The sequence below is a fragment of the Rhagoletis pomonella genome, unplaced genomic scaffold (genome assembly GCF_013731165.1).
Source record: "Rhagoletis pomonella isolate Grant_MI unplaced genomic scaffold, Rhpom_1.0 Rhpom_scaffold_00009, whole genome shotgun sequence".
NCBI classification, from domain to species: domain Eukaryota; kingdom Metazoa; phylum Arthropoda; class Insecta; order Diptera; family Tephritidae; genus Rhagoletis; species Rhagoletis pomonella.
Window position 1 is genome coordinate 40,426,118 of NW_023458563.1, and position 17,235 is coordinate 40,443,352.

Below are 17,235 nucleotides of genomic sequence, written 5' to 3' on the forward strand. Positions count from 1 at the left end.
TTATTTTTGGTAAATTGTCTGCCGTGAGAAACAGCTTTTCATAAAAACACAATCACCGTTCGGAGTCGGCATAAAACTGTAGGTCCTTCGCAAAGAATTTCGAAATTTGTTTATACTGGCAATGAAGTATCTCTGTGCACAGCCTTCCTCAGTGAACCCAGAAAGTGAGTTTAGTGTATCGGGTAGCATTTATGTTGAAAATAGAAATCGATTTTAGCCCGATAACTCGGAAATACATATTTTCATAATAAAAAATATTAAAATTGTTTACTTTAATTACTAATGGTATCTAACATTAAATTGGACTATAAAAATAAAAAAAAATAAATTTCTTAACTAGATTTTTAAATAAAATCTTCTATAATCGAAATCCGGAAATCCGGCCAGATTTTAGTTAGTATACGGCCGGATAGTCGGATAACAGCAAAAAAGCCGGATAAGCCGGATGACGGATATCTACCGGATACCCGGCACATCCCTAAGAAAACCTTTACTTCGAAGCCCTGCTGTATCGTGTTTTAAAATGCATAAGCACTGCAGTCGATCCGCAATAAAAGAGAAAACCGTTGCCTTTTTTTGATATTTGTATTTGGTGATATGGTAAATTCCGATTGGAGGGCGGTCTTTGAGAATCTTAAAATAAATTACATATATATTGGATATGCAGTTGAATGCAATTTGGGCCAAAATGGATTTATTCAAGCAATTTTTACTAAATACTGAAAAATGTTTGTGCAATGTTGTTTGAGGTTGCATACCGGTGCTGTGTTAATACTCTTCAGTGGTACATTTAAATGTCAGATATTCCGTGGATGACCTGGATGACCTAACTAAAAACTTGATTGGAGTCCGATTTAAGAGATCGATACTCACTTATAGTGGATAGAGCTGGGATACTATCGATATTACTGAGAACTGTCGCCACTATCGATAGCTTTGGAAATTTGTATAGAAATTCGAATTAAAAAGCTTGAAATTTTAATGATTTTGTAGTTCTTTATGTTTTGTACAACTTTTATAAAAAACTAGCTTTTACCCGCGGGTTTCACCCCACATCAGAAGGAATTAAAGGGGTCCGAAGTTATGGCTGATAAAAAATTCCACGCCTATATTAAGTGCTATGCTTTATATTACAAACTCATTTGTATATACCTTACTATAAGCACCTACCATAGATATGTCTGCATACCAAATGTCATGTTTATGTGACTTATGGTTCCGAAGTTATAGCCGGTAAATATTCCACGCCTTTGGGATTCGCCACGCTCCCTTTCACAGTCTCATTTATATATACAGTAAAACCCGCTTAAGTACCTCGATGCGGGTACTTAACGAACATAATTATTGATATATTTACAATTTTTTGTTAACTTACATAAATATGTAAATAGTTGAATAAAACATGAACATTTAATAAAGTATACGTAGTTTAAAACCAAGCCCGTAACATTATTTAAACTAGGGATGCGCGATACCGATACGATATTCAATATATCAATATCGTTGTTCAACATATCGGTTAATTTATATAGGCTTCTGAATTGAAAATAAAATTGAGTACATAGTTGAAAAATGTGTTCGTTCTCACATAACAGCTTTTGGCGTAGTAATCATGAAGAAATGAAAATATCAAAATTTCTTAAATCAGTAGCAATTTTCAAGAAATAAATGCTCGTAAATTCTACAGCAAAGGCAAAGTACTTCTTGCATAAAAATAATATTAGTTAACTAAGACAATCCAGACAATCCAGACAATCTACAGGAGGAGAAGCTCGGCCAAACACTGACCTATGTGTAAGCGCCAATCTATTATTATTATTATTATTAAGACAATCCAGAGCTGCTGTATGGGATTTTAGGCTTCAGAAGATTCAATTGAAGTTTTGAGGTCATCTGGAAAACCAATTGAACGGTACTACGTATTTGTACTTCACATCTAGAAATACATGCATATATATATATATGAAAAGGGGTGTCTTTTGAAAATATTAGTCTTGCTTGTGAGAAGGAGTAAATCAAAGTTGCTGAACTCAGTTACTATTTCTTCAAACTCATTAAAGTGCATCTTATCCAAAGTAACTTCATTATTTGAATTTATGCTTATTGCATTTTAATTACAAATATACGTGGTGCGGAAAAGAAATATATCTGTATTAACCATTTTGTTTTCGATATTTCCGATATTCAATATATCGATATTATTTTAGTAGATATATCGGTATCGGATATTGTGAATTTAGAATATCGCGATACCGATATACCGAATTTTCATTGGCGATACGCATCCCTAATTTAAACACATAAACAAATAAAGAATAACTTTTTTAAGAAAATAGATAAAGCAATAGTATGTCATTTTTATAAGAATTAAATTCGTTAAAAAGTCATTAATTATACATATTTATACATACATACAAACAGTGTTGGACATATCATTTTGGACCAAATTCAAAATGATTTTGTTTGCCACTTGTGTTTATTTATTAAATTTAAGATTTTCCAATTAAAATACAGTTTATTCCCTAACAAATACCGTATAAACCTAAGCTTAAAATTTTGTAGAACACTCAAAGAAAAAAAATTCACCAAAATTTAAAATTTTTTTCTCAGAAGTGTTTTCTGATTATACAGTTTTATAGCCCATTAAATTTTAGTGTAATAATGTGGAAGATTCAAGTGGCTAAAAATTACCGTTGATTTTTTAGAAGGTTGCCGAAGGTGTGTAGTGCTGCCACTGAGTTTCAAAATATGTAATTATTTTAAGGAATTATAAGAGAGCACTTAAAAGAGGAAAATTATAAGTAAAATGGTAAATGGGGTACGAAAAATTTAGGTACTTACGCGGGTTGGGTAAATACATAAGTGAGGAGGTACTTAAGAGATGGATTTTCTTCAGATTACATTCAAAAATTCACGGTGCCCAAAAATGTTGGTTACTTAAGCGGGGGGTACTTAAGCGGGTTTCACTGTATACCTTACTATAAGCACCTACAATAGATATGTCAAATTTCAAGTTCATGTGACTTACGGTTCCGAAGTTAGAGCAGATTAAATAATTCACGCCTATGGGAGGTGCCACGCCCCCTTTTCCAATACCGCCCATTTTTTCCCATGAGTATGAAATTAATTTTATTTATCTCGACACCAAGTTCCAATGCTCTACCGCAAATATTTCAAGAGATATACAACATGAAGATTTTAGTTAGTATAGGAGGTGCGACGCCCTCTTGTCCAGTACTGCCTTTTTGTTTCTATGCCTATAACCTTCCCTTTAACTATTCCGCTTGTAATTTTTCAAAATTAAATAGGTTACTATCTGATATCGATTGGGAATGTGTTTTGGCTAGCTCCGATGTGTCCAATTGTTCTACTACTTTTAAAACTATCGTGCATCGGTTTTGTGTAAGTAATATACCAGTTATTAAAAAAGGAGTTATAAGCTACCTTGGTATAATTACGAATTAAAAAGGTTAAAGAATCTAAAGAATAAATTCTTTAAAAAGTTCAAGAATACGGGAAGCCAGATCTTCTTTTACATTATCAAAAACATCTAAAGAAATTTAATTGCTTAGATAAATTCCTTCATAGAAATTACATACTTAATGTTGAATCAAATATAAAATCTAGCCCGAAGACTTTTTGGCAGTTCATTAAGTCGAAGAAATCTAGTTCCGGCATACCTTCAGCTGGTTTCTTTCATGACAAATTTGCTCGATTTCCAGTTGATGTGGCATGTCGGTTTGCGGAATTCTTCAGCTCTAACTTTAGTTCTGATGACCCAACCAGATTGTGATTTTGCGGCGAGTTCTTCTCTTAATTTTGGGTCTTTAAGTTTGTCGTCGAATGACGTTGCGAGTCTGTAACCGTCTGTAAAAACTGACATTGATGGTTTGGCAGGTGTATTATTGAGAAACTGTCCCTCTTTAATTTTCCCATTTTTCCCATTGAAGTTATTTTTTAATAAATCACTAGCTTCTGGGGTATTTATTGATGATTGGAAGATGACTTCTATTGACCCTCTTTTTAAGAGTGGGAATAAAAGTGATGTATGTAATTATCGGGCAATATTAAAGTTATCTTTGGTGTCCAAACTCTTTGAAGATATAGTAGTAGAAAAAATGTATTTTGCAACTTAGGGCTTAATTTCACCCAATCAGCATGGCTTTGTTTCTAGTCGCTCAACGGTCTCCAATCTAGCTGTTTTTACTGAGACTGCATTGCATATTTTCAAGTGGATATCAAGTTGATTGTGTTTACACAGATTTCTCGAAGGCTTTCGATAAAGTTTCACACTCGATATTAGTTAGCCAGTTAGCATGTTTGGGTTTTCATTCCGACTTCTTGCGTTGGATTAAGTCTTACTTAAGTAACAGACGCTGTGTTGTCACCGTAGATGGAACAACTTCAGAACCTTTTATAGCCTCCTCTGGGGTTCCTGAGGGGAGTATATTAGGTCCATTGCTTTTTGTTTTATTCATAAACGATACTTGCTTTACTTTTGCAAATTTTTTGCTATATGCAGATGATTTAAAAATATTTTCGATCATAAAGAACTCATCTGATGCGACAAAGTTTCAAGCTGAAATTGATAACCTGCATCGTTGGTAATATTTAGTGCACCAGTGCAGTGTCTTTCTTTGAATGTTAAAAAAATGTTTCAAAGTCACCTATGCAAAAATTTGCAATATCGTGGCTACGCCTTATAATATTTCAACTACAATATTAATTTCTGTCAACGAGATAAAAGACCTTGGCGTAATTTTTTCTTCAAATTTTTCTTTTAATAGCCATATTTGTCATATTGTTGCAAAAGCTTACGCAATGCTTGGATTTGTGAGGCGAAATACCAAAAATTTTTCTGACCCATATACCCTCAAACTGTGTTTTACGTCTTTTGTTCGCTCCAATTTAGAATATGCTGCAATTATTTGGAGGCCTTGCCATAAAAACATGATAAATCGAATTGAACGTGTTCAAAAACATGATAAATCGAATTGAACGTGTTCAAAAATCCTAAAGTTCGCTTTGCGCAACTTAAATTTTTCCGAACCGTTACCATCTTATAGTTCTCGCTTACTATTAATAAATCTTAAGTCTTTGGAGATAAGAAGGTCTCTCTCTCTTTGTCTTTTACGTTTAATATTGAGAAAATTTATTCAACATTCCTCGGTGTAGCTTACGAATTTTTCCCCCATTTTTTGGGGATAATCACAAAACAGAAAATGCACGTAATGCTCCTATTGCACACGCGATTAATGAATTCAATATGATCTCTAAAAATTTAATTATTGATTTTTCTTGCTCGATAAATGTTTTCAAAAATCTGTTGAACTCAATTTTATAAATTTTATTTCTTTAATTACACAGGTTTACAAAAAAAAGTGTATGCATATTAAACCAAACCTATATATCCCTATGTTATTCGACATGCTGAATGCGAATCCGAGGTCCGTTAGCCTCCATCACGTCAGGTTCGTGGTCATTTGAAGGTCAAGTAGGGAAAAATTCATTGAATAAACCTGAAAATTCAATAAAATTCATCGGAATTTGACCTGGGCATGACCTCCAGATGACCTTGAGGAATCAAGGGACCTCCATACTCGGTTTCAGTGACAACAAAAACTATTTTTTTTTTTTTTAATTTTTATTGAATACATTTTATGTGCTATTTGACCTTCTAATGACCTCGAAGCTGACATTATGGAGGTTAACGGACCTCGGATTCGGGTTCAGCGAATGTAAAACCTTATGTATATGAATTTTTCATTTTCAATGAATTTTTCCCTACTTGACCTTCAACTGACCACGAACCTGACGTGATGGAGACTAACGGACTTCGGATTCGCATTCAGCGTGTCGAATAACATAGGGATGTATAGGTTCGGTTTAATATGCATAAGCGTTTTTTTTTTTGTAAACCTGTGTTATCAATTAATTTGAATTTTGTTGACTAATCTGTATGGAACTTTTGTATGTTCATAGACTCAATAAATAAATAAATAAATAAATAAATAAACAAACAGACATTCATATTTATATAGGTATATAGATTAGTAGACACTAAACAAACAAAAAAAATAGTCAGAACTGCTAAAAATGTTGTGGTGCTATTATTTTAACTAGGACTATATACGTTTTCTTATAATATGGTAAAATGTTAAAAATTTCCTTTGTCCGGATTTTGATATGCGCTTCCGCATTCGATCTCAGTTGAACTTTTTAACCGACTTCCAAAAAAGGAGGAGGTTATCAGTTCGTCGGAATATTTTTTTTTTTTTGTATGTGTTACCGCTTAACTTTGGACCACGTCAACCGATTTTGATTATTCTCGAAATTCGGAAAGGTAGTGTCTCAGAGATGGTATGAGTTGTCAATTTAAGCGAATATCTTTTGTTTTGTAGTATTAGAAATGTGTTATTACAGCCAATTTCACTTATTTGTTTAGTTGAAGTTTATTTTATTATTATAAGAAGTTCTTTTTGATGTACTCAAATTTAAAAAAAAATTATATAATCTCTTTAATTTACAAATTAATTTATAAATTTAATAGTTATTTAATTTTCAAGCAATTGAGCGTTTCAATTCAATATCTTTCACGACGATGTTTTCAACTATAGTTTCGAAAACTATCGAGTGGCGGTACTATCGATAGTATCCCGGCTCTAGTAGTGGATTTTTTGCATACATAGGTACACACATTTCTTGGTTCTGCATAATGGTACTGTAAGTTATAGCAAATATATTTGAATTCGATATTTATTGCAAGAAATCATGGCACTTTATATATTTTACGATTTTTTTTCTAAATAACGTGTCGATATCGGATAAGTTTTTAGTGCCGATTTAATGAGTACCGTGATCTCTAAATAATGATTTGTCCCTGCAAGTTTTGATAAATGAATTCAATATGTTTGGTCGCTATCAAAACCTGCCAGGGGCATTGACTTCTTATTTGTAAAGAAATATATGGTTTACGGTTGAAAACCAGCACGCCCAGTGAGCAATCGGGGCTATATTGATACGGTGACATTAAGTTTCGTAAGCCTGGGTCAATTACTCATGAAGGTCGCTAGTTTTCTAATCTCTGCACGCCCAGTGAGCAATCGGGGCTATATTGATACGGTGACATTAAGTTTCGTAAGCCTGGGTCAATTACTCATGAAGGTCGCTAGTTTTCTAATCTCTGCATGTGTTTCTAGGCAGAATATTCCATGACTATGCTGTGAGTATTTTTTGCTGCCTGCTAGATCTAACGATGGTCGGTTATATATCACCAGATCGACCCGGGGTAACCCGGTCAAGAACCGTCTTGATAGAAAACGTATTGTGAACGAATACCAGGTTGAGACCGGTATTAAGTGGGATTTTGAGGTGGAATCACTTCAATGGTAGAAGTGGAATGGTGTGGTCAGAGAGGAAGTGGGATAATGATGTTTTTTACGAAGTGGTTGGTGGCTCCTGGACCTCGGTTCCTTCGTTGTTGGCACGAAATAGGACAAATTTTACGAGGGGCCTCCTAACTTGTCTTTTCTCCGTCGCGATGTCCACTACACGCACTCGGTTGTTGGAACCGGGGTGTACGTTGACAACTTTTCCTAATATCCACTCGTTAGTTGGTTGATTATGTTTCGTACCCTTGGTGGGACGAAAGTAGATCTAACCTTGTGCGGGTCTTTGAAAGTTGGACTTTAAAAAATATTGATGTCTATTGTTGGTGGTGGGACTTAACTGTCGGATTAAGGGAAGGTTCATCTCGGCATGGAAGAGTGCTGAGTTCGTGGTCCGATGCGATCCTTTTGTAATGTTGTTTTGCATATTCACCCGAATGGTTTTGAGAATCTGGTATCGAGCTTTATCTTTTTTAGCCGAATTTAAGTAAGACTCCGGCTTGAAAGAACACTTTCTTTTTTGACGAGTTCTTTGCTAGTCTCTCATATTATTTGATTTGTTGCTCAAAGTCCTCGGTAGGTTCGAATTACTGTGGAGAATATCACTACGGTTTACATTCGTTCTCATATGAGCGTACATCTTATTGTATTTTTGAGTTCTGTTTGAGTCCCTTTCCTTTATTGGCCGTTTTGGATTGTCTTCTTGTGATCAAGTATCCTGAAGCCCCAAAGAATTGTATGTCTGTGTATGCACTTTAAGTCCTCTACCTGTTGAGTCAACCAGCCGCGTGTTACAGTTTTTAACCTTGCTGTGGTGGGTAGGAAATGTTGAAAATTTGCTGAAAAATATACTTTTTTTATAGGTTGGATTCGGTGTTTGCGCGCAACCAGTCAGAATCCAACCGAATATGGTCTCTTGGGCAAGAAACGTATTAAGAGCATTCTTCTGTATGCCGCTTAACATGATTTGTGGGTAAACATCTCCGCCTAATACGAAATCAATTGGCTCGTTGTCGTAGAATCTTTTATCTGCCAAAACCAAGTTTGGAAATGCCTTTCGTGTCATATCACCAACGTGGTAAGTCGGAAGATCCCCTGTAAACCGAGGCAGAACTAGGGCAGTGGTTTCTATAACATTTGATGGGTCTATATGTGACCGCAGTTGAATAGAACACCTAATACGAGATCAATTAGCTCGTTGTCGTAGAATCTTTTATCTGCCAAAACCAAGTTTGGAAATGCCTTTCGTGTCATATCACCAACGTGGCAAGTCGGAGGATCCTCTGTAAACCGAGGCAGAACTAGGGCAGTGGTTTCTATAACAATTGATGGGTCTATAGGTGACCGCCAGAATCAATTAGTGCTCCAGCTGGAAAACTAACGCCAATATAATGGATATTGACACGGGCAGTTCCTAATAACACTCCTTTATTTGTGTTGGCATGACAGGAGGTAACATTGCAAGTCTGGGTATTATTTTCTCTTTCACCTTCGCACCTCAACCTAACCTGTTCTGACGTTGAAGCTACGCCATTTTCGGGGTTCGGATCAGTTGGTTTCAAGCGTCTGAAACCTGTTAGATAAAAACCTATCCATGTCTTTCCATTTAGAAATTTCTGTTTTATTATCTATGGTCTGTTCCCATGGCGTCAATGTATGTTCTGGTAGTTTAGCCGAACAAATATACGTTAGAATTGCATCCCAATTAGAAATGTCAATCCCAGTCGGAAAATTAGTAATGCATTACGTGCGTGATAAATAATATAATGCATTTCTTATGCGTGCTCGATAATATTAATGCTAACAATGTAATCAGCATTCTAATGTATTCAAAAATTTGCAAAAATTTCATATTAAAACACGTTTATTTCTCGATACTAGGACATCGCCCTGGGGAAAAAATGCATTTTCGAATGTGAAAAGGGTTGTCTTACTGATTATTTTTTCGATTACTATACATTCATTTTCCCACTGGGAATATTATGAAATTGGAGTGACGAGATGCAGTTATTTATGTCTCGTTGCAGTTTCTTGATAGAGCTACCGCATTTGCTCTCTACTGCGTTGAGGTTGAACAAAATTTTCAATAGCGTATTTAGTAGAATGCGTTTATTAGCCGCGTTTTTTTTTTGTAAACGAGCGTCAAAAGAACCCTCAACTCGGGTAAAATTTCCTTATAGCTACTTAAGCAGACCTGTTGGTATCTGGAAAGAAAAATGTTATTAGGTTAACGGGATATAGAGACAAAAACCAATAGAAATGAGTAGTTATGCGAAATATTTGCGTAATATATATATTTATATACTTATATAAAATACAAATCATTTATATAAGGAAACAAAAATTTTCCTCACCATTTTCCCATTAACAATTCACAATAGAGCAGTTTTTTCACTTACCAACACTACCCTTCCGGTCGCGTATTTTTTAACCGACCTGGCTGAACTCGGATAAATAACCGAGTTTGTGATGTTGCTTTGCATGTATTTCGTCATGTAAGCTAGGTTCTTCCGTAGCTCGGTTGCAAAAGAATGCACCCATTTTCCTATCTGTCGCTTAAACTTTTCCAGGCCATTTCAAAGCCATCTTTGGTTAAAGGACACCATCGCACAATTTCCTTGGCCCCCCCTTCAGTTTTCTGGTTGAGGTGGAAAAGTTTCTCATCCGAGGTAAGTCGCTTATTACAAATTTTGTTGCTTTTCGAATATTTTTCTTACAACTGCTATGGTTTATGTTAAACATCTAGGAGTAATATTTCAACACATTATATGATAGCGTTTTATATGTAAGTATACATATTTATTATTATTATTATTATTATTATTGTCATGTCATATTAAATTTTTTTTTTGTATGCAGCTCTTCGCACGGGCAGCATATCTAACTCGTCTCAGAACTCACCACGGGAAGGTAGCTGCAACAAGAGTTCCATCCACGCCCTTCCCAACCAACTATAATAAATTCTATTGTCCCTGACTGATTTATTAATTCCTCACGTTGAAGTGTGCCTTGTTTGTAAGGTATAATTTCTCTGGATAGCAACGTAGTTCGAATGAAACGATCCCTATTTTTCTAGCCAACAACATGTTCTGCTGACTCCGTTACTAATTTAACGCAACACTCAACTGATTGAGTATTGCAGGGAAATCCCTAATATTGAGAACGAAAAATGACACTGAAGATGGCACAACGCCGAAACCGGTTTGTCTGCAAACCAAACTTGACAAGGGATGACGGAAATTCGTTCCAAAATAAATCCCTAATATCCTTATTTGGAACAGACCCTGATTCTAGGAGTGATACAATGTATTGAGTTGAAACATGGTGCAGAAGTGGTGGAGAAGATAATTCAGTGGAGTCGAAGTTATTTTTTGGAATAAAAAATCTCTAACTACCTTTTTATACCCGAGCGCGGGTATATTAATTTTGTTCACATAACGGTTGTTTGTAACAGCCAAAACGAATCGAGATAGATATAGACAAATGTATACATAAATGCTCAGAATGAATCGATTTCTCGATTAAGCCATGTCTGTCTGTCGGTCCGTCTGTCCGTCCGTCCGTGTACACGATAACTCGAGTAGGGTGGCCAGATGCGCCGATTTAATCAGTACATGTGCTGATTTTTTTCTATTGTACTGATTTTTAAGATCCCGAAATCTTCTGATTTTTTGAGTTTGTACTGATTTTGTACTGATTTTTACATTTAATAAATACTTTTGTGAATTGGTGTAATTGACATTTACTTGAGGTTTACATGTTCAAAACAATAGTTTTTGACAGCTCATACGCGCGAGCAGATTGAAAGCATTGATTAAATTAAAACCATTATTAAAAAGGTGTCAGCTTGCAATTGTTTCGTTTCCTAGGATTTCGCAAAATAACAAACTGTTTGGATTCAACTCAACCCAACTTCACGATTTGCAGGTTTTACAGGATTTACAGGAAAAGCTGGTTTCGCCATTAATAAATCTTATGAAAGGTGGTGGTGAGTTAGTCATATATTAAGTACACTGAGAAGATGACAATAAGAGATAATCTTTTGATTATAATTAAACATCCACTGAGAAATCGGCTGCCAGTATTTCAAACTTAAGATGACTACTGCTACGGTGCAATGTAAGTTCTAAAAATTTGGAAAAGGTACAAACTACCGACACTTGGATATGATATATATACACTCAGAAAAAGGTTTAGTTATAATTACCAAGATTTGGTTATAGTGACCAAAAGTGGCATAGTTCGATATGGCGAAATAAATATCTAGTTCACGAAACTCTGCAATTTACTTGAGACTTCTAGTTTGGACAAATGTATATTCGTTAATAATTACAAAACGACTACCTTGAGTGGACAATATTGTTAGTTAAATAAAATCATTGTTGAGCAAATATAAACAATGCTTTGGTTGATACAAGTTTTCAATTCATTTTGTGAACTTGCTGTAGACATGAATCAGCTAACCGTTTATTATTAGAAAAAAGGTTCCAGTTTGACACAAATAAAAATTTACTCGATGGTTGTTGTGTTTACTTTCTTCTTTTAATTGCATATATTAAGCATAAAAAATACATACATATTTACATAAATAGTTATTAGTGGAAATAATACATATGTATATGGGGGTAAGAATTTCCTAAAAAGAAACGATGAAACAGGAATAGTCGTGCGAAAACCCAGGTCAATATCTGCTGGAAGTGCTGGTTTAAGTATACTGCTTTGCTTTTTCCTTGGCTAAATAGATACATTCAAATAATAATTCACATGAATTATATATCCACTGAGAAACCCCGGTTGGCATCAAACTTTATATTTTTAAATAACTATGCGCACACCGAAACAACTCGCGGCGATGGCAAAACTGAAACTGAGACAAACAAGTCTGGGCATATCATCAGTGTTGCCATTTTAGCCGTTATCGGGCTAGATTTAGCCGGTTTCAATAGCAAACAGCCGGAGAAATTTCGGTTTAGCCGGAAGCCGATTTGTTAGCCGTTTTTAGCCGATTAGAAATAGTTCTTTGTTTTCTTAAAATTCAAATATATATGTTTCCATTTTTGACTAAGCGACCCAAAATCTGTTAGAAATGGCTACTAGCGTTATCGTGGAGGATTAAATTGGGCCGATTTGATTATTTTTATTTTAAACAAATTTTTTTTTCTAAAGAAGGCCGTAACGGGGACTTTCTTCATAAAATGTATGTTATCAATGACTTAAATTTAAGTGTGAAGTTTTATTCGCAAACTTAGAAAATAACAAATTGTTTCACTGTATGCTTAACAGGCGTTTGTGGTTGGATATACTGCCAAGAATAAATGTTACAGGTATTGTCTTCCCAGATAGCGTATATTCAATTCTGCCCAAATTAGAAAACATCATTGTTGCCCACGCTTAAAGTTTTAAGGCAAGGGAAAAATTGATATTTTCAAGCACTATGTACACATATGGCCTTATTTAAGCTAACTTTTTTTCCTGAGAACTTATTTAAATTCTAAAAACCGAAGGCCAACTTGAATTAAAAGAACCAGCACTGAAATGCATAAAAATGAAAGTAAAAGAGCACAAATTTCTATGTAAAGCAAAACTCTCTAGGAAGACAATAGTTGCTCTGCCAGCTAGTGTCCACGGTTGCATTTAAAACATAAGAAATTTGTACACAATTTTAAAGTTCTTTCAGAGGGACAAAAAACAGGATCCACATGTATATTTCTTGCAAGTCCGACTTTCTTCAACATACGTTTCAATTTCTTTGCCGTACTAACTGTCGCGTTTCCTATATCGACTCCGGTTGAGATTTTTTATTATAAATCGCTCCGGTTTGTAAATTTTTAAATTTGACGAACCTGTTTATTCAAATTATTGTCGACAAAAAATGCTACCACGTGCCACATTCATATGTTTTTTCTAATTGCAAATTTTTGCCGCCAAAATTTTTTTCCAGCTTGCAACTTCTCCCCAAGAATTAGTCTTTCTACTTATGATTTATTTAAATAAAACATGTGAAATTTAGTTGAAACAGTTTAGCCGATTTTTTTTGCCAATCTAGCCGGTTGGCCCAGAAAGTTCTGGCAACACTGCATATCATAGCACACACTTTTCTTTCTCTACCTACCCTGCAAAAATCGCGACTACTCCATGAATGCGTGTAAAGAGTACTCCCTAAGGACCAAGCAGTACTCCAAAATTAACCACAATTCATATAAAAAATATGGTCCAATTAACATTGCGATGTCCTAGGGCAGGACCATATACTCCATCCCCGCATTACATCAGAGTAGCACAAAACTACTCCAACATAATAACAATGGCATTGTTGCTATATTTTTTCGTTTGTACACGCTTTTGTTCTTCACTTCTCAAATACTTTTTCGAAATTAAAAACCAAGACAAAAATTAAAAATTATATGTTGCCTCTGACGGTATTCGAACCCGAACATGCTGGGAGCTAAGAACTAACAGCGAGCATCTCTACACGTTCAGCTCCAGCCAGACATGCAAATGTGCTTTCAAATGCTCAACTTCAATCACGTGATTCAGTGATCGGATAACAAACAATAAGCTAGCGCAGAGACACCAGTTGGTCCGCTACAGCATGACAGAGGAACACTTTTGTAAGTACTCCAATTTACCACAAATAGACTACATGATCCAACGATTTTTGCAGGGTAGCGCAGTGATCGACATGCCATAGCTTACTGAACGCTCTATGACCACACGCGTGTTTCACCCATATACGAACAGCGGTAGCGGAGCAATGATTTCCACGCTACTAATTCTTTTTATAAATCACATATTTTGCAATTTAAAACAATAAAACCACGTTTCCTTTCCAAAAATTGAATATTGAAAAATTTACTATTTTACAGTTTATTTTATCCTCCCATTCTGCCTGTTGTTAGTGTTTAGTGTTGGACAATTGTCGAGCAAAACTAAAACTACTCGAAAACATGAATATGTGGTAGATTTCAGACCTTGTGTGGTAGATGTGGTAGATGCTGAAAAAAGTGGCAGATCTACCACAATGTGGTAGGAGTCCGATCACTGGGTGGCTAACAAGCAGTGGTCGGCAAAAGTTATAGCCCGAACACAATGAAAACGACGAGCTACAAACCACAGCTGTCAAATTATTTTAACACGTACTCTTATGTAGATAATTATTTTGGCGACGACCGGGCTACGCGACGGCTGTGGTTGTGGCCAGATTAGATCTATTTCTATTTTTCTGGCGACAGATAACGTTCTTCCTCTTCTTTTATGTCAAACTCATACAAATTTATGATGTCGCTGCCGCGTTCAAATAAATCATGTCGCCATCGACAATGCATTTAGATAATGAAGATGACAAATTGGAAGCTGTGGTCCGTAGTTCGTCGTTTTCAATGTGTTCAGAACTTTAAACTGTGACTGTGTTGGTGAAAACAAGAGAACTGCTCCGCATGAGCAACCCAGTAGGAAATTACGAGAAGTGAAAGCATTTTTAACTAATCGGTCTTCAATAAAAACATATAAATACATATATTTAACACATACATATGTACATATATGTGCATCGCTCATTTACTATAAAAGTATCATAATCCCAAAAAATCAAAAATCGGGTTAAGTATGCAAGAATGAACATTAGCTCTTTCTTATGATGCGTAAGAATTTCATAGCTGTAACGATTACCAGTAGCTCACTAGAACAAAATCAGCCTTGTCCTGAGTTTCGCACGAAAAATATTCACCCGAAAAATGTTCATCCATGCATAATAAACTCACGGATACAAATGATAAACCTGTATATGTATTAATTTTTCCTTTGGGAGTATATGTAAATTCAAAACTTTAAAACTGGTTTTCTCGAGTTTTTTGAGTTATGAAAATATTGAAGTAAAACAAATAGAAAATTTCAAAATTCATTTGGATTCACCCACGTCAAATATTGAAAATTTAAATAAAAAATTGAAATTAATATTCGTCAAAATTTTGCATATCATTATGAAATGATAAAAAAGTGTTTTAATCGCATACATATTCCCTTTAATAACCCCCGTTTAATTCTTTGAAAGAAAATTAACTTTTCCATTAAAAAGTCGTTGTATTTCTTCTTCATCAAAATGTTTCCTTATGAAAGGAATCAAAATATCTTTGAATAGCATATTCTTTATTTTTTAAATGACTTATAACACAAAAGGTATTGCATGTCACCAAAAGCATTTTCAAGCATATAATATTTCTCGCAAGACAGTATTGCAAACAAGAAACAAAGCGCAGCAGCCAAACACGATGTTGATTCGTTGCTCTCTAGCCAACGACTAAACGATAGAGCGTAAGAATACGTGTGAGTTGATCTTCCACAATTGTGGTAAAGCTGAAATTAGTCGAGAACGCAGAACATATACTTAAACGCAGTCTGTATACGCAGAATTTTGTCGATTACTGGAGCCCTCAGTGTTGCTTACTACACTGTTGCCACTCAGCAATGCCTTTTCATAAACTTACCCTTTCAACTACAATTTTTCGTGCTATAATCGATTTTCGCTAAATATAAACTACTTAGTTTTCAACAAAAACCTTATTCAATAGTAAATTTCAAATATTTTAAACATATCTTGAATTGGAACTTATATCTTTTTTACCATTTGCGAAACTGACGAAGTGGCAACCATCTATAGAAGGAAGAAATCAGCTGACACGGAAAAATCTAAATTCCGCAGATTTCTGCGCTACGGGCTACAACTACAGAAAAATTCTCCCGTGTTGAGTTTTCATTTACATGGCGCTCTGGTAATACAGATCGTGTCAGCTGACTCGGGTTTACGTACCGATAGGTTTACGTTCTTGACTAATTTCAGCTTAAGAAGCGCCGACCACTGCTCACAAGCAGGGATGCCGTTTGGATCTAAATAGATCCAATTGGATACATTTTTAGTATAAATGTGGATACTATTTTAAATAGGCCAAAATTTTTTATTTTCTATAAAGTTTTTTTCGTTAAAAAATCGATTTTCATTAATGACGTTTTTTAAATGTTTTAAAAATTGCTACTTAAGCGTGAAATTAGAGCATTTTATTTTTTTGAACGAAGCAATGAACATATGAACAGATCTCACCAAAGCAGTGTAAGGCGCAATTGTTTAGTTAGCTAAAAAAGATGCTTAAAGCAAGATCTTAATATATGTATAAAGTAAATATATCTCTTTCATATCACATATTTTCATTTGTTAATTTAAAAAGAAAGAAGATCTCAATGTAGTTTAAATACACTGTTTAAAAAACAAAATTTGATTTACTTAGGGAAATTTTTATGAATTTTACTGAAAATACTTTAAATACACTTTTTTTTTTGTTTATTTGCGCATATTAAGGGCCAGTTTTTCAGTGCACGGCCGTGATTTAATCTAAGTTTAAACGCCCGATCTGGCTGGTTTAAACTAAGAACAGCCAATCAAATGCCAGCCAGCTGTTCAATTTAAACTCAGTTTACTTGATCTAAGTTTAAACTGGCACTGAAAAAACGGACCTAAGAGAGGTAACTATTTTCCTCTTTTAATGTGTGCAAGTTGGCACACCGCGTAATAAAATTAAACACTGCCTGTTTACTTTAACATACCAAATTTTTCGCAGAGAGGAAAATAACACATAAAATGTTTAAAATAGAGTAAGTGTAAGCCCCTAATGTTTATTATTTGTGGGAAATGTAATTTTAGTTTAAAAATTTTTGCAACTTTAAACATTCATGTGTATATTTTAAAGATCTCAAGTTCAAAATCAAATCCTGAACATCTTATACGTATGTATATTTATAGATTCCTGTTGAAAAATTGATACTTTTCAGTAGTAGTTTTACACACACCTTTTAGAGT

The 17,235-nt window shown here is 34.7% G+C and overlaps 1 protein-coding gene across 1 annotated transcript in view; it reads left to right on the top strand.

The window, feature by feature from the left end:
- Positions 1-8,349, top strand: part of LOC118745519 — a 9,895-nt gene extending 1,546 nt beyond the window's left edge. Inside the window, exon 3 of the mRNA XM_036478966.1 lies at positions 8,252-8,349. Coding sequence (XP_036334859.1) covers positions 8,252-8,349 — 98 coding nt within the window. The remainder of the gene's footprint in view (positions 1-8,251) is intronic.
- Positions 8,350-17,235: the final 8,886 nt, after the last annotated feature.